This window comes from Gopherus flavomarginatus, chromosome 4, assembly GCF_025201925.1.
Source record: "Gopherus flavomarginatus isolate rGopFla2 chromosome 4, rGopFla2.mat.asm, whole genome shotgun sequence".
Classification (NCBI taxonomy): domain Eukaryota; kingdom Metazoa; phylum Chordata; order Testudines; family Testudinidae; genus Gopherus; species Gopherus flavomarginatus.
The window spans coordinates 64,129,694-64,152,894 of NC_066620.1; the positions used below are offsets into that span (position 1 = coordinate 64,129,694).

Here is a 23,201-nt window from a genome sequence, read left to right on the forward strand (position 1 = left end):
TAAAGAAAGGGATACAGCAGCACTGTTTTGGCTAGCACATTCCAGCAGAGATTTGTTATTCCTCATATTTATTTATTCCCATTAACACACCAGAACTCTTTCACCTTTCATATATCACTGTGTATTAAATACAGGTCAGTTAGTATTTTGCAATGGATCATTTATATGAATCTCACCAGTCAACACATTGACTAGCATATTCACAGAAGGCAAATACAGAAAATGGGAAAGAACGCAGTCTTCCAGCAGCAGTTGTGGGAGCAAACAATCTAATTAGTTTTAAGATGGAGCTTGATAAATTTATGAACAGGAGTACACGATGGGGCTGCTTGTGATAGCAAAGGACTGGACTGGACTCAGGGACACAGGAGATCCCTTCCGGTCCTTTGTTCCTATGTAACACAATTAAAACTATTGATAAATTGGAGAGGGTTCATAGAAGAGCCACAGGAATGGTTAAAGAATTAGAAAACAGACCTTACCAGTGCCAGACACAAGGAGCTCAATCTATTTAGTTTAACAAAGAGAAGCTTAGCTGGAGAGTGAAAGATTCAGAGCTTTAGCATTTCTACTACAGACAGCTCGGGCTCAAGGGACTGACACTTACCCAGCTCATCACAACCCCTAATCTTGCTCATGCACACGCACAATAGTCACTGAACATTCCATTACTTTCCAGAAGATAACCACTTGTTCCACCCATACAGTAGAGCTGACCTATCATTACCTTCATTTAGCAGCCCCAATAATATTCCACACAGATGTTGATTGCATGAGCTATAACCCTGTGTTGTACATACAAGGAAATCCACTCGCTTTCATCTAGGAGTGGCGAGCATTTCCTCCTGGAGGTGCTGCTGTCTTCAGATGACAAACAGCTGTTATGTAAAGCGAGATGCTTGACATGAGGGCTATTCTTGATTGCCCTGTTCCATCTTGTTACAGTTATATAGCATACAGGTCTTTCACGTCAAGAAACTAACATACAGTGATAAAACATTGTGCATCTGTCATCCAGTTTATAGAAGTTTGCGAGTGTTAGTAAATTTTGCAGGGTCTCGGTGAGTTCATGGAGTTATATATATGTCCCATGAAGCCTAATGTATGAATTTACGAGATTTATGCATAGCCATTGTTTTCAGCTAAAGGCTCTCATATAAGAAACTAAAACAGTGTAATATCTATAAAGGATTTTAAAGCATTAGGTCAGATATTAGGAACAGAAAAGGAATGGGAAGCAGGATTTGAATTCAACAGTTACAGAAGAGATATGTGTAGACAGACAGCTTTTCTTATTTCACCTGTCCCAAAGCATGAGATAGGGTAGTCACCACAGTGACCGTGTAGGCAAATGCACTCAGCAACCAGTAGATAATATGAGAAAGAAAACAAGAGACTGACATACCCCAGCCAATGCAGAGATAAAGCCGAAAAATTCTCTGTTCAGAAAAGACTGACAGGACCAGCAGTGTGTACAGGTACATGCCTTCCACCAACAGCCAGTAGTAGTTTGCAGCCACACAATACTGCATCATCACAAAAACCAGGCGGCAGCTGAGTGACTCCTGAGAGAGCAGAAAATAAAGGTCAGTGAATGTAGCGGGATGGTGAAAAAAGGAGACAGACAAAAAAATCCCCAGAAGTTCCAGTAACATGAAGAGAAGAACAGAATTAACTGTACATCCCTCTTCCTAGTCAAAAAATATCTTGACTAAATGGATCACACCTAACCACTGGGATAACAAAGGGTCAGCTACTGTACTTCAAAAACACAGCATGTGAATTCCAAAGCAGAGAACTGTATAAAAACATTTACCCTTGTTTCTTTACACATCTACTGTTCTGAATATTCCCCTGTGTATACCTTACGTGGTAGTTTGCCAGTACAGTATAAGGAGAAGGGAAGAGAAGAGTAGCTACAAGGTTGTCTCTAGTTACTGAAATCAGTCACTGAAAAATTTCAGGTCCACAGATACTATATTCTACAGATAAGAACTCCACTATTCCAAAATACGCAGTTGATGCCATAATGCTGCCAATTCTTCAAAAGCAAGTGATGTGTGATACCAGAGCAGTATTGTCCTGATGCATCGTATCTGACTGCAAAACCCTCTTGGCCATTTCTCTGAATTTTACAACTGTTCAGGAATCCAAACAAATACAATTAACGAATTCACTTGCCCATCAAATCATGAAACAAATCTGAACTACACAGCACTGTTTACACACTACGCAGAAGTACTCAGCCCTCCCTGCTTGAAGGAAGGGACTGACTGACAATCCAGGAGGTCATTGCCAATCTTCACATTTATGATTTTATATCAGCTTGTCGGTGCACCCCAATGTCTGCATGTTACAAATCACAAGAAACTGATCATCATGTGGGATGCACCCGTCTGGTCCCAACAGGTGATCCCTGTTCAGTGGAAGGTAAAAAATGCCTAAGGTTCCTATCACAGTGCTCAAAGAGAGATTAAAAATTCTTCCTAATTCTTCCATTTTCCAGTGCCTTTAACCTCCTGCATATGACCTAGAATCACAGCCGGTAAGTATCTACTCCCTTTTAATTTCCAAATCACTGTCTCCCACAACTTGGTTATATTTTATATATCAGCTCTCAAGAGGGAGAGAAAGCAGTTCTCTGGTTTTAGTATCATCACAGAATATTTACATACTTTCTATATTCAGACTAAAGATGAAGTGACATGTTACTTTAGCTCCTCCCAGGTTTGGACTCACATTCAAATCAAATCACCATAGTTAGCAGGACTATACAGTAACCCAAGAATGACCAGCTCACTGGGTCATCTGATTGGCTGGACAATGTCTCCTGTTGCAATGGAACCTCTGTCAGAATATTCTGTTGTCATCACTGGAAATGGTGAGTGTGGAGTGGGTGGGGGAGGAGAGGTATGGGGCATTTACCAATACACGGGGGTGGGGAACTGCTCTTGATGTTTTCTCTGCCCCATGGGGACAAACCTTCAATAGGATAAGAAACACAATGGGGTAGCAATTATTCACAGGTAACAATACTGGCATTGCTTGACTAGAACTGTATGAAGTCTGTCAAGGGAGTCAAAGGAAAACCCTGTGGAAGTGAAGAAAATATTTTGGACAAACCTCAGTACAAAGTGAAAGTTTCATGCAGATGATGAACCACTGACCTCAGAAGCAACATGACTCCTGCCCCTACCTGGTAGGAGATGAGTCCTTCCCACTGGTGTTCAGGCGTAGCTGTTTTGTACATCCACTTCACCACAGAATCCTTAATGAAGACAGATACAGCACGTAGAATAAAAGAAGTGAAGAGATTCAGGTGAATGTAATTCCTAGTGCAGTGCAAATGCCTGTAACAAGAAAGCAAAGCCTGAGTCAGTGAGTGTGTGTAGGCTGCAATGATACCAAGGGTATCAGTGAGAGTGGAATTGATAGATTCTGTTAAAAAAATCAGTGGCTACCGATGCAGATGAGTCACTGGAAACTCATTACTTGCGAATGGCTGCGGGGATCTGAAACTGTCTGCAAGAAATATTCACCTTTAGGCAGAAGCCTGACCTGGAAAATTTCTGCCCAAAAGGTGAATATTTCAGAACAATTGGAGTGTGTGAAAAACAGGGAGTTATAATGAAACACAATTTACAACCTTAATTACAGTGATCACAGCTGAGGAAACTAAAGGACTGGGCTTTTTACATAATGCTGCGTCTAAACGATTTAAGTGATCCTTCAGCAAAGAAAACAAGAATGCAACAGGAATACTTTGGAAGGCTTCATGTGCTGGTGCGCAGCACAGCAGCAGACTATATTAAAGTATCTGTCCCCGTGAAGGGAAATCATCATACATATTAATTATCACAGACAACAAGAGAAGACTACATTCATCAACAGCATCCTGAGAAGATCACAAACACCTTCCATGAGTCTAAAAGAAACACGATGTTCACCTTTGTGGTGATGATAAAAAACAATGATGGAAGATCATCTTCGTGAATTTCAATAGCCAGCTGCACAGACAACAAAATTGCTACCTGTCAAAATGTGTTTTGGGTGGGCAAAGGAAACGGGAGCTGTGTGATTGAAACTCAGCAATGAAGTGCTGTCAATATTTTACCAAAGTTTTCCCACTAATATTTCCTCCCTCAGCTTGTGACAAACTCTGTGTAAGCAGAAGCACACATGTCACAGAGGGAAGAGATGGGGAACTCTATTAATTTGTTTTTCCATTTAAAAAAAGACACATTCTCACAACTATGATCAAGAAAGTAGGCAGTGCCACTTAGAAAATTCATATTAAGCTACGCTCTGCTGGAAGTGATTATTTTTTATTTCTGAAAAATATACTGAGCATATTATAGAGGAACAGTTGTTACGCCTATATTTTAAAGTCCTAATTTTTCAGCTCTGCAATGTTGGCTTGAAAAACAGATTTGGCCTTAAATTTTCTAGATTTCTTCTGAAGTCAAAGAAGAATATTTCTGCAAAGTTTGAAAAAGATTCATTAAGCCACTTTTAAGTTACAGGTCATTTAACAATTTAACCATGTTTAACTTTGGTCGCCCTCTAGCTCAAAACTAGCTTGTTGCTACCCCTTCAAACTTTCCATATTCTTAAATCTGTTTGAAAAGTCATACACCAACTACACACACACACACATTATATATATATATATATATATATATATATATATATATATATATATATATATACACACACACACACACACACACACACACACACACACACACAGATGTGCATGAAGAAAATAATTTGTAAGTAAATACAGTTACTGATTATTTGCATTGTGGGTAGTTTAGGTGCCCAATACTGCTCCCATTGATTTCAATGGAAGGTATGGGGACTATCCTGTTTCCATTGCTAAGCATAGAAGGTTTCTACCATTGACTTCAGTGGGAGCAGAACTGTACACTACTTGTTTGTGAGCATGTTGCCCTCTGTTGGCTGGTTGCACCTTAGAATTAATACAAAGGATATTCTATAGCGAACAGAGATCTTCCTTTAGTTCAAGGGTGAAAAAATCTGTGGTTTGGAACCATGTTTCTGCTCCCAGCTCTGTAAACACGCAAGATTGCTGTGGATAGTTAGAAGCTGAGGCTGCAGTCAGAGTCCAACAACATGCGGATGTTAATTCCAAGGAAAAAGTCCTTCTGACAACTAGAATTCGTCCTGATAATTATGAATAAGTTGAATAAACATTTTTTGAAATTTAAAGACTTTAAAATGGCTCCTTTTTATTGTTTTTGTGAAGCCTCTAACATTGTTGCTGTTCAGTTTTTCATTTTCTTATGTTACAGTACTCAAGTTTTATACATGTTGCAAAAGGCAAGTACATTTGTCACTTAGCACATTAACTGTTTTTTGAAACTGAAGTTATTTGTTCTTGGATTGACAGCAGAACACAGTGCTTCGATGGAAAGATTTGAACTGTGGTTGGGAGTTTTGGACATCTTCCTCCAGAAAGATTTTGAAAACACCTGCCATGTTGGCTCAATCTGCAACATTTCAACAGCAAAATAAATTGCTCTTCAGGAGTATTTTTATGAATTTGGGGGAGAAGTCATCTCTGACAGGGGTGATTTAGTGGTAACCAGAGAGCAGTGACTCTGAATCCCTAAACTGTACTAATGCCTAAACATGTGAATCATCATAATCCTCCCATGGCATTGACAGAGGCAGAACCTGTCTTTCTGGGTTTCTCACAAATTTCAGCTCAGCTGTGGTCATTTTAAGCTCTCTTTGAAACGCGAAGAGCAGCCACTAGTCCCATGTTTCTCAGCTGAAAAAAAGATAAAATACAATAGACCAGGATCAAATATCTGCATTTCCTGCCCTTTCTACATGTCATTCTGAATGCCCCCATATTTGCACCTGCTGTGCTCAGTATCCCCAAAATTCAGACAAACCAGGCTAGAATCAATGAAATTGCAGCAGACATGCATGGTGCATTTATGGAAAGATGTATGATCTAGGTCAGGCTGCCAGCACTTTTTTGACCAAACCTAAGCAATATAACATATGTTCCAGCGTCCTTTCAATGGCTTCTCAGTCACCAAACTCTGTTAATTTCTATGCTCTTCCACAGAATTTGATGGAGTCATACCTAGAAGAAACTAATACATAGAGCTGACCGGAGGATGGCAATTCTGTTTCATGGTACTGTTAGCAGATTTGAGGTTGAGGGGAATTGTTCCACAGTGGAACAAAAATTTCCAAATATTTTGGCAAAAATGGAATTGCATTAAAGTGTCTGTTTTCAGATCAAACCTTGAGGTGTTCATGTGGGGAGGCTGGTCTGGCAGGTTCGAGTCCCTGATTCTGATCTCATTTTGATCTGGGATGAAAAACTCTGCTCTGAAACAGGCAGAGCAGGGACTTGAACATGGGTTTCCCCCACCTCCGATGCCAATCTCCTCACCACCCTAGTGTATGATAGAATCAGTCTGTCCTCTCATCCCTTCCAATGAAAATTTTGTCAAAACCAATACACCTCCGCAAAGCATTTCAGCTTCAGAGAAACAGCATATTTTGACAAATTTTCATTTTGTCGAAAATATTTCAACCAGCTCTCCTAGTAGTTTAGAAGCTAAATATGTTTGGAAGAGATAAGGTGCAAGAGGGGAGCAGGGAAGGGTGAGAGGATGAAAGGAGTAGAACAGGGAGATGGTAGAAGGGAGAAGCTGAATTTTTCTAAGTCTGATGCTGTTTAGACTGGAAGAACAGCGTGGCTGCTTCCACTCTGTTTTGAATTACATCAGGATTACCTGAATCCAAGAAGGATGGCAGTTGCTATTACCAGGGCAGAGAATGAAAGAGCATATCCAATGGTGTAGATGACTGACACGTATAGGAGTTGTTCCTCTGGTGCGTCCTGACAGCATAAAAGGAAAGAAAAGACAGCACTCGTTGGACCTGCTTCTCTTCTCCCACCTCCCCATTACCTTCCCACCAACCCTACTTTGATGACACGTACTATTTTTCCATCCCTTTATTAGGTACTCAGAGGCACACATTACAAATCAGAATCTTCCACCTTTCCCATTCCCCAAACAAACAAAAATCCCACCTCAACTTCCATTAAATACACGAGCTTTGCAGCAAGCCCAGAAAGTCAATATAACGGGGCTATTACAGAACAAGGCTGAAGGGAGTGGGGAAGGGAGTGAATTCCAAATCCAAAGGACACTGTCCTTCCTATCTATACCATCATACAGATAGACACATCAATTCTGCAATAGCAGATATAAATTCTGAAACCAGCATTTTCAAGCAGGGATGCCTAAAGCTATGTTCCTTAATGCCATATTTAGTGGCTTCTTTCATATCCAAGTTTGAAAATTTTGGTCCATGTCTTGGGGAGAAAAGATTTTTGTAGAACATGCAAAAGCAAGAGATAGGCCTGAATCATGATGTTTGGGTTGTGGGGCAGGATTTAGATCCTGTATTCTGATTCTGGATCATCTCTAATCACAAACCTATTTCCAAGACTCATTCATTTTATTTCTCCACTTTGGGTTGATGACACTACAAATACAGAGCAATGTGCACTGTGCTGTACAAAAGACAATACTCTTCCTGCTTCAGAAATAGATAAAACCATTCAGAGGCACACGGCACAGCATGTAAGGGTTCAGACTGAGTGCAGAGGCCATCACTGACAGGTTTTGTGGAATAAGAGTGTTTTTAAATGAAGGATTTGAAGACTGCTTAGTCCAGGAGGAGAGACTTTGTCAGGGTCACAGCCTGGCACAACTTCTGAAACTCAACAGTTTAAAAAAAAAATCAATGCAGCCCAAACTGATGTTTAATATTTAAAGGACATGATGCCTCCTCTCTCATCTTGGAGGATGTTACGTTAAAACAAACCTTAGGGTAATGGCAAAAAGCTATCAGCTTGTGATCTTTGTGCAGAGCCTCCCTTCGACATTCCTAGTAGGTTTGTGTTTGGGGGATGCCTACAACATGACAGTGATTTTTACCCAAACTAAGCCCTTGGTGGTTGGATACATGTTGTGATAATTGGGCCTAAAATTTACCTTAATTGTGAGCTCAACTGTAAAAAGTACATAAAAGTTCATAAGATATCACAATAATCTATAACAACATGTACTGATGGGAAAAGGGATGAAAGGGAGACAAAGACTGAATTAGTCCAAACAAAAAGGCATACCAATATAACTCAAGGATTGTGTTAAGATCATCCCTTGTAAACAAGAAAAGCATGGAACCAAAAATCAGTGAACCAAAACTCATGTTTCAAAAACTAAGCCTAATTCATGAACAAAATAATGAGGGGATAGGCTATTCCACCGGTGGGTCCTTAAGAGACTTTGGGGAGAAAAATGGGTTACTGGAGTGAACTTCACCATCACCCCACCACCACCACGTGGGACCCCATGCCTTCATCATCCTGATCCTGAGAGATATTTTGACCAGACTGGGTTCGAGAGAAGGACTCAGATGACACTGCCACCCTTACCAACTATAGCTGAGTCCCAAACACCATCTGATATGAAACCGGATCAAACTTTAACATAGACCATAAGAAAGGCCATATTGGGTCAGACCAAAGGTCCATCTAGCCCAGTATTGACCAATGCCAGGTGCTTCAGAGGGAATGAACAGAATAGGTAATCATGAAGTGATCCATCCCGTTGCCCATTCCCAGCTTCTGGCAAAAGTGAGGCTGGGGACACCATCCCTGCCCATCATGGCTAAAAGCCATAGATGGACCTATCCTCCATGAATTTATCTAGTTCTTTTTTGAACCCTGTTACAGTCTTGTCTTTCACAACATTCTCTGGCAAGAAGTTCCACAGGCTGCGTGTTGTGTGAAGAAATACTTCCTTCTGTTTGTTTTAAACCTGCTGCCTATTAATTTCATTTGGTGACCCCTAGTTCTTGTGTTATGAGAAGGTGTGAAAAATTCCTTATTTACTTTCTTCACACTAGTCATGATTTTATAGATCTCTGTCATATCCACCCTTAGCCATCTCCTTTCCAAGCTGAAAAGTCCCAGTCTTTTTAATCTTTCCTCATATGGAAGCCATTCCATATCCCTAATCCTTTTTGTTGCCCTTTTCTGAAACGTTTCCAGTTCCATTATACATTTTTTTTGAGATGGGGTGACCACATCTGCACATAGTATTCAAGATGCAGGAGAACCATGGATTTATACAGAGGCACTATGATATTTTCTGTTTTAGTATCTATTCTTTTCTTAATGATTCCCAACAGCAGCAGCAGCTCCAGCCCATCTCAACTAACTTCTTCTCTTTTCCCCAGAAGGACAGTTATTACCACCTCTGATATCATTAAGAGTCTGTCAAACAAAAGGAGTTTTCCTTCTAAACACTCTCCAGCTACAGAGAAAGGGAACAAGGGATGTTGTTAAAATAAAAGCCTTACTTAATACTTTACATTTCAAATGCCTTAATTGTTTTTCCTTCTTTTCTTTATCTTTAATAAGAGGTTAAGATGATTTTTAATTATGTGTTTGTGGGGTAATAAGCAGACTGAGGTCTCTGTAAACCAAACCCAAACCTTCTTTAACACAGTTTAATGTTGGACAGTGACTGGGTTATGTTAACACCTTTAGCCCATATATTCCATCTACTTTAATACAAATGCATAAACATATTTGAAAAGCAGGTAATTAGGAGTTCTGCATCTGCTAAAGTGGAAAATAGAAATAAAAATTGCAAGCTATTTCCATATCAGGAGGTGACACAATGTATTTAGGGTTTAACATAATTGCCCTCCCCCAAAGCACTGTATTTTATGGAAACAAGCTATGTACCAAATGGCCAAGTGCTGCCATAAGGCATTTGTCTACTTGGCAGCTCTCAATACATAGTTAAGGAAGAAGCCTTAAACTGCAAGTGGAATTAAAAATGACCAGGCATGCAGTCTGTTAGGCTAAAGCTGTCTCTCGATGCCACAGAGCTTTGAAGGAGTGGGAAAAGGGATGGGGCTGCAATTTAGGAGACCACTTACATTTCCTAAACTTTCCTTCAGATGAATTGAATTTCTCTTCTTCCCTTTCATAATCCTTTCCGATTTACAATCTTCCTGCTCCCTATGAAGGGTTGTGGCATTGCAAAACAGGGAGTTCTGGGAGAACAGGAACCCCTGATAGTTTTGGGGATCTTCTATGTCTGGACTGTTTATCCGTGTCTATACTAGAGCATGGAGCTCCTTGAGATAGGGAGTGTGCACTCAATAAATAGGTCAGAGGCAAAGGGCTAGTCCTAGAGCATGCTGAGAGCTCTTAACTTCTCCCAAGGTCTAGTGCATTACAACCAGGAAATGAAATTGACCAGTCTAACTTTGTTGCCCAAGTTCAGTTAAAGTAGACAAAGAGCATAAATCATAGAAATGTAGAAGTGGAAGGGATCTCAATAGTCCTGCGTGGAGGCAGGAATAAGTATCAGACCATCCCTGACAGTTGTCTCATCTGTTCTTAAAAAACCATGGAGATTCCACAACCTCCCTAGGCAATTTGTTAACTAACTTTACAGAATTTTTTCGTAATGTCTATCCTAAATCTCAATTTAAGTCCATTACTTCTTGTCCTGTCCTCAGTGGCTAAGGAGAAAAATGTATCACCTTCCTCTCTATAACAACCTTTTACATGCTTGAAGACTGTTATGTCCCCTCTCAGTCTTCTCTGCTCCAGACTAAACAAACCCAGTTTTTTCAATCTTTCCTTGCAGGTCATGTTTTCTAGATCTTTAATCATTTTTGTTGCTCTCTTCTGGGCTTTCTCCAATTTGTCCACATCTTTCCTGAAGTGTGGCATCCAGAACTGACACAATACTCCACAGGAGGCCTTATCAGTGCTGAGTAGAGGTGGAAGAATTACCAGGACTTCTTGTGTCTTGCTTACAACACTCCTGCTAATACATCCCAGAATGATGTGGTTTTATTTTGCAACAGTATTACATTGTTGACTCGTATTTAGTTTGTGATCCACTATAACTCCCAACTCCTTTTGTGCAGTACACCTTTCTAGGCAATCATTTCCTATTTTGAATTCATAAAATTGATTATTCTTTCCCAAATGGAACACTTTGCTTTATTATCCTTATTGAATTTCACCTTTTTTTCAGTTTGCCAAGGTCATTTTGAATTCTAATCCTGTGCTCCAAAGTGCTTGCAACCCCTTCCAGCTTGGTACCATCTGCCAATTTTATAAGGGTACGCTCTATCTATGCTGTTATCCAAATCATTTATGAAGATATTGAATAGAAGGAGATTCAAGACAGATTCCTGCAGGACCCCACTCAATATGCTCTTCTGCCTCAGTTGTGGCTCATTGATAACTACGCTCTGAGTACAGTTTTCCAGCTAGTTGTTCACCAGCCTTATAGTGGTTCATCTAAGCTATGATTCTCTAGTTTGTTTACAAGAAGGTAATGTGAGACAATATCAAAGCCTTACTAAAGTTGAGATATATCACATCTGCTGCTTCCCTCCTATCCACAAGGCTTGTTCCCTGGTCAGAGAAGGATATTAGGTTGATTTCACATGATTTGTTTTTGAGAAATCCATGTTGAGTGCTATTTATTACTTTATTTTCTTCTAGGTGCTTACAGATTGAGGATTTGCTCCATTACCATTCTGAGTACCAAAGTTAAACTGACCAGTTTATAATTCCCTGGGTTGTCCTTATTCCTTTTTCATAGATAAGTACTATATTTGCCCTTTTCTAGTCTCTCTCATCCTCCACAAGTTCTCAAAGATAATGGCTAATGGCTCAGAGATCTCTTCAGCCAGTTCCTTAAGTAATCTAGGATGTACTTCATCAGGCCCTGCCAGCTTGAAGACATCTAACTTATCTAAGTAATTTCCTATTTTAGCCTCAGATACTACCTCATTTACACTGATGTTGCTATATTTATCATCCGATCGTTGGTAACTTTTTTAGTGAAAACAAACAAAAAAGGCATTAAACACTTTGGGAATTGCTGTGTTTTCTGTTATTGTCTTTCTTCATTAAACAATGGGCCTACCCTGTCCTTGGTCTTTCCCATGCTTCTCATGTATTTGTAAAATGCTTTCTTCTTACTCTTTATATCCCTAGCTAGTTTAATCTCATTTTTTGCTTTGGCCTGTCTAATTTTGTCCCCACATGCTTGTGTTTTTTTATATTTATCCTTGGACCTAGTTTCCATTTTTTATATGACTCTTTTTTTTAGTTTCAAGTCACTGAAGGTCTCCTGGTTAAGCCAGGGTGGCCTCTTACCATACTACTTAACTTTCCTATTCATTGGTATCATTTGCTTTTTGTGCCCTTAATAATGTCTCTTTAAAAAACTACTAATTCTCCTGAACTCTTTTTCACCACCCCTCCCCAGGCTTGCTTCCCACTGGATCCTACCAACCAATTCTCTGAGTTTGCTAAAGTCTGCCTTCTTGAAGTCCATTGTCTTTATTCTCCTGTTTTCCCCTTAGAATCAAACTCTGTCATTTCATTTTACCCACCCTGCCTTCCAACTTCAGATTTTCAACCAGTTCCTTCCTGTTTGTCAAGATAAATGGCGGAAAGGATTATTTTTTAACAGTTCAGTTAATTTTAATCATGCAAGCTGTTATTAGCAACACAGGAAAGGACATTATTTTTGCCCTGACAGCGTTCCCTTGTGGGAAGAAAACAAAAGAGATGAACATTAAATGTCTTCACCAGAGTGAGTTAACACTACTGTATTTCATCCCTGTGCAGAAAACTAAAGGCAACTCAGTTCTCTCCTAAGGCTTTGCAGCTCCTCGCCTGGTACCATTGTGTGGCTGAACTGAGCATCTGTTTACTGGATCAGCATTGTGTGTATCTGCATTACTTCTTCCAATGCTCTTATCTACACCAAACACTAAGCGAGATTAAATGGAGAGCCTTAAAATTTCTTACTGTTAGACTCACTGGGGCCAGTTAGAGAGATCAGGTTGAAAAAGCTGATTTCAGTAGGAATAATACATAAGTGTTGACTTATTTCCATTTTTTTTTTTTACAGGCAAAAATCTCTTCTCTTTACCCCGTCTGATGCCTCACATTCAGAAATGTTCTTCCATGGCAGGGTGGAATTCTCCTTCAGCAGCCAAGTGCCCTCAGGAGTGCAGAAGCGGTAAACTTGTCCATGGAGCACTGCCAACAACAAGGAGGGAAAGAACACAGACTTACTGGGGAGAACAATAGAACAACTGCGAAGCTTAGCCTACCCTCTCCCCCTCATCTGTCGCCTTATTACAGCTGTTCTTCACCTTGCTCCTTTCCTGTAACAAACACTGCAATTCATTCATTCTCACAGCCAACTGTGTACAGCTTCCAAGAACAACATTACAAAGAGTTCTCCAAAGACCACTCCAACTGTTCAGCAGCAACAACCCACAGAGTTTGAGGCTGAAAACAAACCCCTCTTTGGTGAGGAAACTGCATGTATTTTGTTAGGAGAAGAAATGGATCTAAACTGAATGCCCAGATTCCAACATCCCAGGACTTTAGGAAAGTTTGATCCTGAACTTTGTGACTTAAGCCCATCTGTAGTATGTATGCATATGTGCAGGTTCCTGCCAAGGTCTCCCTGTAAGCTGAGCCAGTACGAAGTTGCCTTACCAGCAATGTAAGCAAATACTCAGATTTGGTCAGGAGATGGAAGAACACAAAAACCACAGATCCCCTCCTCTCTTTGCCTATATTAGTCCCAAAATTAGTAACAGTGATAACAGGGAACACTCAAAAAGGGTATACTAAGATGCGCACACAAAAATGTGGATGCTTGGCCAAACCTCTGTTCTAAAAATTGAGCCACAAATCTCTCTAAGCTACCCACACATTTTTTACTCATGCAAAGAGTAAAGACAACAACAAATGAAGAGCCCTTCAGAGGCTGTTAGAAGCCTAGTGTTATGAGATAAGACTAAAAGGCACACGATAAAATAGAAATATACTGAACCATCAAAATAAAAGTAGGAAGAGGGGAGCGCTTTCAGATACACTGCAATAAAAGGAACTTTGTGCTGGTAAAAGTCTTATCCATGTATTTAGAACAGACTCTCTCATTATGGTATGAAAACATGCTGGAGACTCAATGCTTATCCACAAAACAGGCACAGCAGCAGTGCAAACTGCTTCCCAAACACTGCAGCTTGCTAACAGGCCTCAGCCTCAATCTAGACCACCTCTTGGTTGAGAAGGGACCATAGTTTGATCACCAGGGCCAATTCAGCCCCTGCCCTTTGCTGAGACAGCAGTGCAACATGGACATGGACCCACTAGAAACTGACCTGAGAGCATTAATTCATTTTACATAAGTCAAAGACCCTTTTGATTACAGCTTTCACTATCAATCTGATCTAGATTGAGCCTATATCCTGTTGTCAATATACCAAGCCAACCAGTTTCCTGCTTACTACAAACTAGAGCTGATTGAAACTTCAAATTTCTGTTCTGTGGGAAATTCTGACATTAAAAAAAAAAGAGAGTTCCAAATTGGAAAATAAAGTCAACGTTTTCTGTAAAACAAAATTAACAAAAACAAATCATTTGGGGTTAATCAAAACATTTTGATAAAACCAAAATGTTTCAATTTTCACTTTTTAAATTTGATTTTAAAATTAGGGTTTAAAAATTATTTTAACTTATAATACAAAATAATATAATATAGCGATTGCACTGCAATTGGTTAATTGCATTAGTAATTGGTATTCTAATCAGCATTTAGTATTGTAACTGATATTGAAATTGGTAACTGGTTTACTTGTTGGTAATCGGAGTTTAGTACTTGGTTATTAGCATTATAGTTATAATAAGATATTAAATTATAAGCTAGTAGAGAATTTTCTTCAGTAAGTGCGAGTCTCTCTCTATGTCTATGAAAGAAAGAGGCAGCCTGTGCATGTAATATATTTCATATTCATTAACCTCTTTGTTTGAATGCTTCGTCATCCACTCCCTTTATTTATAACCTGTGAAAACTGTAGGGGATATTGCTGCATTACCAGAGACTGCTTGTCAGGTGAACAGTAGTGAACAGAAAGGGTTAATTTTCGTCAAGATTTAGTGGATGACACATTAGGCAGGTGAATTGCTGCAGAGGACATTAATGTTATAGCCACTAAATCTACTCCAGAAGTCAGAATAATGGCTGAAATAAAGGAAGGCTTTGAATCTACACAGAAAGTGTTAGTAACCTTGGATTGAAATGAAAGGCCATCTTAGCAGTTCACCTTTAAGATGCTACAAGTTTATTTTTAAAATATTACAAAACAAAATGCAGTAATATGCCAATCTGGACCATACAACTCTTCATACTTTAACAGCAGTGTGTCTACTTCATTGGCTTATTGCAAAACTTTCTACCCAAACCATTTACAAGATGAGGAGTTAAAATGTGGGATGACCAAGATGCATCCACAGGCCAAAGGAGGCTAAGTATCCTACAAAGAGGCCCTCTTGTTTTTAATACCACACGCTGTGGGATGCAGAGACTATGAGACCCAGCATGTAATGATCAGCCTTGACCCAAAGCTCAGTACACTATCTTTTAAAAACGTTAGATCTAAATGGCAATACCTTATTATTTCTTCAGGGTCCATTTTTCTGTACTGTAATTATATAGAATTTAAGATCAACAAGGGTATGTCTACAATGCAGCTGGGAATACACTCAAAATAGTAGTGGTGGCACTGGTGATGACATGGGCTAGTTGGCTGCATCCAAGCCCACGCAATCCCCTGGATCCAACCTCAGGAGGCTACCTTGATTGGCCACTCATGCCACAACATACTCACTGCTAATTTTAGCATACTAGCTCAAGCAGAGCTCACGTGAGTCTGTCTACCCAGGCTTAGAATCACACTTCTGAACTGCAGCGTAGACCTTTCATGTTTAAACTTCCACAAAGAATGTGACATTCTAGAATTAACCAGTTTCATTAATTCCCAGTGTTCTGGAAAAGGTAACAGTTTTCTCTCGAAGGCAGCAGTGACTCTGTAGTGAATGAGTAACAACAGAATGATTTGCTGCCACAGATTGATGTGATCCCTGATCAAGTGACTTGACGTTCAATGGGGAAGTCAATACATTTTAATGGAGGAGTTTCTCCTCTTTTAAAGAACTCGTCTCAGCTCATTCCTAGCTGAGTTTATCATTCAATATGGCCTGAGCGCACAGCTCGCTGGATGTGTTCATGCAGTCAGTTCTTTGCTGGGGAAGTTACTGTTTAAATGTCCTCACTCTCATACTTGGTTTTCTTTGCAATAAACAAGCACTAAGTCCAAACTGCAGCTGGCAGCATGAAACCCATGAGCAGTCTCAACTTGTTGGGGAAGAGGGGCTCCCGCTTTTACTGCAAACCTATTTAACCAGCTATATATTTACAGTGGGCTCATCACCACAGTATCCTAAATTATATTCTTAGCTCCTGCACCAGGGATATTTAAAACTGGGCAGAACAGATGCTGAGGAACAATCTTCCACTGGTCAACACAGGTGCAACTGATCGTATAATCGATCAGGAATTTCCTATCATGTATTTCTGGCTTTAAATATCAAGTAAGCATTTGTTTTCCCTTGAATCTTGTATTCTATTTATTCTGTCTGTGTATTGTAAAATTCTGCTCTAAAGGGGTGGGTGATAGGCAGAAAAGGAATCATGCTGCATAATCAAGAGGCGTTTGCTGCGGATAGGACGGCAGCAGTGACTCCTCCACAGTTTCATGGAGCTCCATGCTTAAACATTCTTTGTTCTGTGTAAGCTTCTAACTGTACTAACCCTGTTCCCCATAAATGTGGCATCAGATTCCCTTTATATTAGGGAATATTATATGCAGTTTTGGTTCCTCAGTGGATCCTGTATTTTATATGTGCATACAATATTTATTATACTCAAAAACTACATTAAAAGGTAGAAAGTCAAGCACTCCAAAATTAGGAAATGCCAGAATTAAAGTCACCAATGCAATGTTTTAATTCAGCCCCCTTGTCTGTATATCTCATCATACAATTTTTAATTACATGATCATTCACTATTTTTCCACAAGGCCCTCTCTGCCTCATTCAGTGCCCCAGATGAAGAGTGCTCACGAAATGGGTCGCTATTCCCTATTTCTTTTATCCTTACAACTCAGTGTGTGGCTCTAGGCCTTACTTAACCATCCCATACAACCTCTGCGCTGAACACAGAATTAGTAAATTTTCTCATGGACTTTTTTGTGGTGCTCTCATTTAGTATCTTAGTTCTTTACAAAGATCAATGCATTAACCTTCACAATACCCCAGTGAAGTGAGGTTGCATTATCTTTATCCTATTGGGCTACCCAGAAAATGAGTGGGCACCTGTGAACATTTTGGCTGAAGTGACTTGCCAGCATCACCTAGGAACTCTGTGGCAGAGGCAGGGATAGAATCCAGTTCTCCACTGAAGCATTCAACTGCCTAAACCTAAACCAGTTCTCCCCTGCCTCATTCATTAGTCACCTTCCAACTTCTGCAGCAGTCAAGGTAGGGTCCTAAAGACAACAGTTTCCTTCACTGCACAACCCTGATTTAACTCCCAGAATACTATCCATCATGCATGTTGAAGAAGGCAGAGGTCTAATGGTCTGTCACAGGATCAGCAAAAAGCACATCTGACATCAGGACAAAATACCTCTTTCCAAATTTCAACTCTATCCTCCAAAGCAGGGAGATGCTAAAGCTTCCGACTAAAAAGCTTGTACAGATTTTATTTTTAATAGGGGCAAAACACCATTTTCCTTAATCTCAGTCTGGGAAGAAGCTGAAGATTTTTGGCTGAAACTTCCAAAAATAATTCAGTTTTATGCACACTCTCAGTATGGAAAATTTCAACTCGAACAGTTAAAGTTTGACAAAGTTATGAACAATTGAATATAGGATCTTAGGAAGCATCAAGCAGCTTTAACAGTAGGTATTGCTACCTTCGCTGACTACCATTATGGACGATACTAACATCTATTACAAACTTAATTTCCAACCCAACTTTACTAAACTCAAACCTATCTCACTAAAGGTTTCCATCCCATGGCCTCATCGTAAGCTTGGAGTCTCCTACAAGATACTATAATCAGTGTATCCCACATTCTTTGCCTTTCCTCTCACGTGTTCTTCACTGTCTGCAGGTAAAAAGTCTCTTTATGGCTTTGAGAGCTCCTCTTCTCCTGTTCAGGTTAAAATACACTCTTTAAACATCAGAATCCACAGCTAGTTGACTGCTCATGTGTATAAACTTGGAAGCGCCTGTTGTCACTCATCCACAGTGAGGGTGAGGACAATCTCACAGGAGTCTCTGCATTTGTATTCACTTGGCAGAGATTGTTTCCCCACTTCACTAAGCTCTAGTGACAGTCATCAAGCAGGTTGTGTGTAGGCAAGCCAGTTTTTGCTGAAAGACCAATTCTGCTGATTGAACACTTGCTCCTGTTCTTCCCTAACTCACTTCTTGTTATTCTGATTGTCAGAAAGCAGAATAAATTAGCGCCAGAAAGGGAAAATGAGGCTGGCAACAAGCCAGCACTACTGTCATTATCTTCATGGAAGGAGCCGTAAAACTAGGTTTTCTCATAAACATGCCACCCATAAGGACTTTCTTCTTTTTCAAACAAAATTTAAGGTGATGACCACAAATTCTAAAAGTCACCATTTGTAGTGTGTTTGAGGATGAGTCTTTATTTGCCATAATTCCAGAATAAGTGACAGGATCTCTTCGGTGTGAAGGGGGCATGGAGGATTTTGTCTATCACAGAAAACTCTCAGTGGGAAGTTCACAGCAAAATATTAGAGGGAAACGGTACCAATGCAGATTAATAAGAGAGTCTGTGTGCGAGATTAAAGGAAAACTGCAACCATTTTGCACAGTCTAGCACTTTTTAAGTTAAAACTGTGTTTGTGAAACTGTTTTGAAAGGAAAGGGGGATGGATTTTTATATATATTGTGACAAAGTTCCTCCTCTGCCTTGGTGGGTCCTGCACTTATTGGCAGATTTGTTCACCTCAGTGATCTTCCCCACAGTCTGGATCAACTCCTCCTGTTTGATCAGGAGTTGGGAGGTTTGGGGAGGACCCGGGCCCGCCCTCTACTCCAGGTTCCAGCCCAGGGCCTTGTGGATTGCAGCTGTCTATAGTGCCACTTGCAACAGCTGCATGACAGCTACAACTCCCTGGGCTATTTCCCCATGGCCTCCTCCAACACCTTCTTTATCCTCACCACAGGACCTTCCTCCTGGTGTCTGATAACGCTTGTCCTCCTCAGTCCTCCAGCAGCACAGCATCTCACTCAGCTCCTTGTGCCTCTTGCTCCCAGCTCCTCACATGCACTTCCTCTCATCTGGCTCCTCCCCCCTGACTGGAGTGAGCTTTTTTAAACCCAGGTGCCCTGATTAGCCTGCCTTGATTGGCTGCAGGTGTTCTAATAAGCCTGTCTGCCTTAATTGGTTCTAGCAGGTTCCCGATTACTCTAGTGCAGCCCCTGCTCCGGTCACTCAGGGAACAGAAAACTACTCATCCAGTGACCAGTATATTTGCCCTCTACCAGACTCCTGTACCCCACTGGTTTGGGTCTGTCACAATATATAAAAATAAAACTATTACTAGGATGTCCTAGACTGCCTGTACATATACATCTGTGTACATCTTTCTATGAAAAGTGAGATTTTGTCTCAGAAAAATCTTTGTATTTTTCAATAAATATTATATACTAATATGTAAGGGATCCAAAAATTAAGAGGAATAACACAATAAATAAAAAAAGCAAAGAATTCCAAACTCATTCAATCCTGGCAATCTATATTCACAGGGGCTCTGATTCTGTTCTTACATGCATATAACTCTGCCTGATTTCAAAGGGCCTACTTCTGATTTACACCAAAGAGATCAGAATTAGAATGTGTGTGTGTGTGTCTGTCTGTCTCAGAGGAAGAGAAACTCTTAGAATTCAGTAGGGAAACACTGCTGATAAATACTAAGTTTACATAATTAAAAAAAAAAATCTAGTCTTTGGGGCTTGGAAAGTGAATCTTCCAACTAGCTGGTAACTTTCAGATAAGGAAAATGGATATTTAGATAATAGCCTTAGTCCCTTTTTCAGCAAAGCACTTGCTATACAGAATTAATGCTTAATTCAGAGCCTTAGTTACTAACTAATGACTGGATTAACATTCTCTTCCATCAATACCTAGCAAGAGCATACTTTGTTTCTATTAAAAGATGTAAAGTTGATTGTCTCCTGTAATGAGAGGCTATATATTTCTTCACCTAAGACTTCTAATGAAAAAATATCTTGGTGGGGAGCAGAGTCGGCTCTACTGTTTTCGTCGCCTGAAGCAGCACACTGAATTGCTGCAGTGGACGATGGGGGCAGTCCGTGTGCTGTTAGGGCGGCATGTGCGTTTCTGCGGCGGCAGCAATCAGGGCCAGTGCAAGGATGTTTCGCGCCCTAGGCGATACTTCCACCTTGTGCCCTACCCACCTCCCATGTCCCTGCCCTGAGGCGCCCCCCCTTGCGGCAGCTCCCCACTCCCCACTCTCTGCCAATCAGCTTAGGCGCTGCAAGCCTGGGAGGCAGGAGAAGTGAAGCAGCCACGGCGTGCTCGGGGAGGAGGCGGAGCAGGGGTGAGGAGTTCCCCTGCGTGTCGTCCCCTCCACACTTGCTGCAGGCAGCCCTCCCCATGCTCCCCTGCCCCAGCTCCCTCCACCTAAATGCCGGCAGCGACCGGGGCGACCGAAGATCAGGCCGCTGCAGTCGCTGCTGAAGAAAATGGCGCCCCTCCAAAACCTAGTGCCCTAGGCGACCGCCTAGGTCGCCTAAATGGTTGCACCGGCCCTGGTGGCAATTCGGCAGCAGTTTGTGTTTTCAGCCAGAAGACAGAAGCTGCGCTGGTGCGGACAGCTGAACATAGAAGCTGCCACCAAATTGCCATCACTGCAGAAATGTGTGTGCTGCCCTAATGGCACACAGACTGCCCCCGCCATCCACTGTGGCAATTCAGCACGCAGCTTGGGGCCAAAAATGCATGGACTGCCACCCCTTGCAGACTGCTGCCCCAAGCACCTGCTTGGAATGCTGGTGCCTGGAGCCGGCCCTGGTGGGGAGTTGTACTTCTATATAATATAACAACTATAATATATTTGTATTTACTTTAACTGGAAAGGCCACTCTGACAAAAAAAAAGTCCTGGATAACAACACAGTCCTACCAAGTATATAAGAAAGTATTGACATCTCAACACATCCCCATCCCACACATACAAGCAGTTGGTGCAGTTGCCATGAGCTGTGACACATACATCCCTCCATTGTATCTCTCATAATGAAATTTCTGACTGTTTATTCCAACAGCCCATATTTCTGTTGCCATGAGCTGTGACACATACATCCCTCCATTGTATCTCTCATAATGAAATTTCTGACTGTTTATTCCAACAGCCCATATTTCTGTTCTTGAAACAAGAGTGGCATATGTTCTAGAGTTTATTATCTTATAAACAGATGTAGTTGATAAAGTCAGAGGTAAACATCCTGTCAGTGAATGAGCTTTCATATTATTTGCAAAGTGAATTTGTTGATTAGACTGAGACAACTTTTAGTCCAGGGAAGGAAACTTAAAATTTGAATTGCTTTACAGGGTTGAAAAATGCAAATTAACATCTCTTCTAGGGAGATAACTTGATCTCAAAAGAGGCCAGATTAACATATTTGAAAGCCTACTACAAACTTAATTTTGGTGTAAGAGGAAAAGAAAGTGTAGAGAACTCTCTACCCACCTTTACTTTATACCACATTTTACATGAAACTCCTTTTAGAGGGTGTTTTTAAAATAAAGGAGATCTTACTGCTGTGGAGGCCTAAACCAAAGAAGCTTCTGGGGGAAAGTATCCTGCTCCTTCCAATCCCACAATTTGGAATCTGTTTGGTCTCTACTGCATAAAAATGTTCTAACAGGCACTGTGTGAGAGTTCTATTTTTATGCTATCATCTTGACTCAGAGGTCTCCAAACTGGCACACGCCCCCTAGGTGGGGAGCAGAGGAACATTCAGGGGGTTGCGGCAGGGTGCTCTACCCCCACCCTAGCCTGATTCCCAGCCCTGACCATGGCTCTGCTCCCTGCCCTGGGCCCTGAGCATAGCTGTGGCTTGGCCCCTGGCTCCCAGCTCCCGACCACAGCTCACAGAGGGAGGGCAGGGGCGTGGATAAATTCCATTACTGGCAAGGGTGGAGTGGGGTGACAGAAGAAGTTTGGGGACCACTGTCTCGACAGGTTACAAGGCCACTGCAGAGCCTGCTGCTACTGGGCAGCCCACTGAATTAAATGAAAGTTATCCAGGATCATAGTAGATTAGGAGGTCACCTGAATCAGACAGCATAGCTAGGGATGGATCCTGAACCAAAATCCTGGATACAAACATCCACAAACTTCGGAGGAGTTTGGCACCAGATCTGAATTTTGTGAGCTGGTGTCATCTCCATTTATAACTACTAAATGTGTGTATCAGTAGTAACCAAAGATCTTGGACATGGTGTTTCCTTATAATCTACTTAATGCTTAGGTTTCAAATAATGTAATTTAAATGAACAGACACATACCCACAGCCACTAACTTCTGAGCTACCTGAAACAATAAGAAGAGAGGGAACACATTAGCTGTCATATGATACTCAGACATGGCTATGCTCCACCAGGCTACAGCTAACCTTTATGTGCCCCAGTATACATAAAAAACAATTGATGTGGTTACTGTGCACATAAGTCGTGTTTGGAACCACTATCTCTGGAAGATTTTCTATTTAAGAGGATTTAGTGCCATTAAACAATAAAATATCAGAACCCCAAAGGACATAAATGTAAAATGAATTGTACTTGCTGCTCCAAGCTTTCCAGGTCCATACAGCATTATTGGCAACTGGCCTTAAATTTTAAAAAAGTAACAATACTGAGATGCATAGCCAGTGACAGTAACTGGAAGTGGATGCTTTCTCTAAAAGGGCACTGCTATTTTCCTGTAATATTCCTAACTGATGGTACGTCAAGGTACAGTGTTTCCCCCGCAGTTGCACCCATTCAAATGCATTGACTTCAGTGCATACAAAAAGGTCACAGTATCTTCAGCCATATTTTATGGTTACCAGATTTCCGCAGGGTTACTTTTATGTAACTGAGTGCAAAATGTCACTC

General features: G+C 40.9%; 1 protein-coding gene across 1 annotated transcript in view; it reads right to left on the reverse strand.

Moving 5' to 3' along the window:
- GLP1R (glucagon like peptide 1 receptor) overlaps positions 1 to 23,201 on the reverse strand; it is a 98,523-nt gene that overhangs the window by 21,393 nt on the left and 53,929 nt on the right. Inside the window, exons 4-7 of the mRNA XM_050951584.1 lie at positions 13,050 to 13,159; positions 6,783 to 6,889; positions 3,197 to 3,350; positions 1,406 to 1,565 (exon numbers count right to left, since the gene is read on the reverse strand). Coding sequence (XP_050807541.1) covers positions 1,406 to 1,565; positions 3,197 to 3,350; positions 6,783 to 6,889; positions 13,050 to 13,159 — 531 coding nt within the window. The remainder of the gene's footprint in view (positions 1 to 1,405; positions 1,566 to 3,196; positions 3,351 to 6,782; positions 6,890 to 13,049; positions 13,160 to 23,201) is intronic.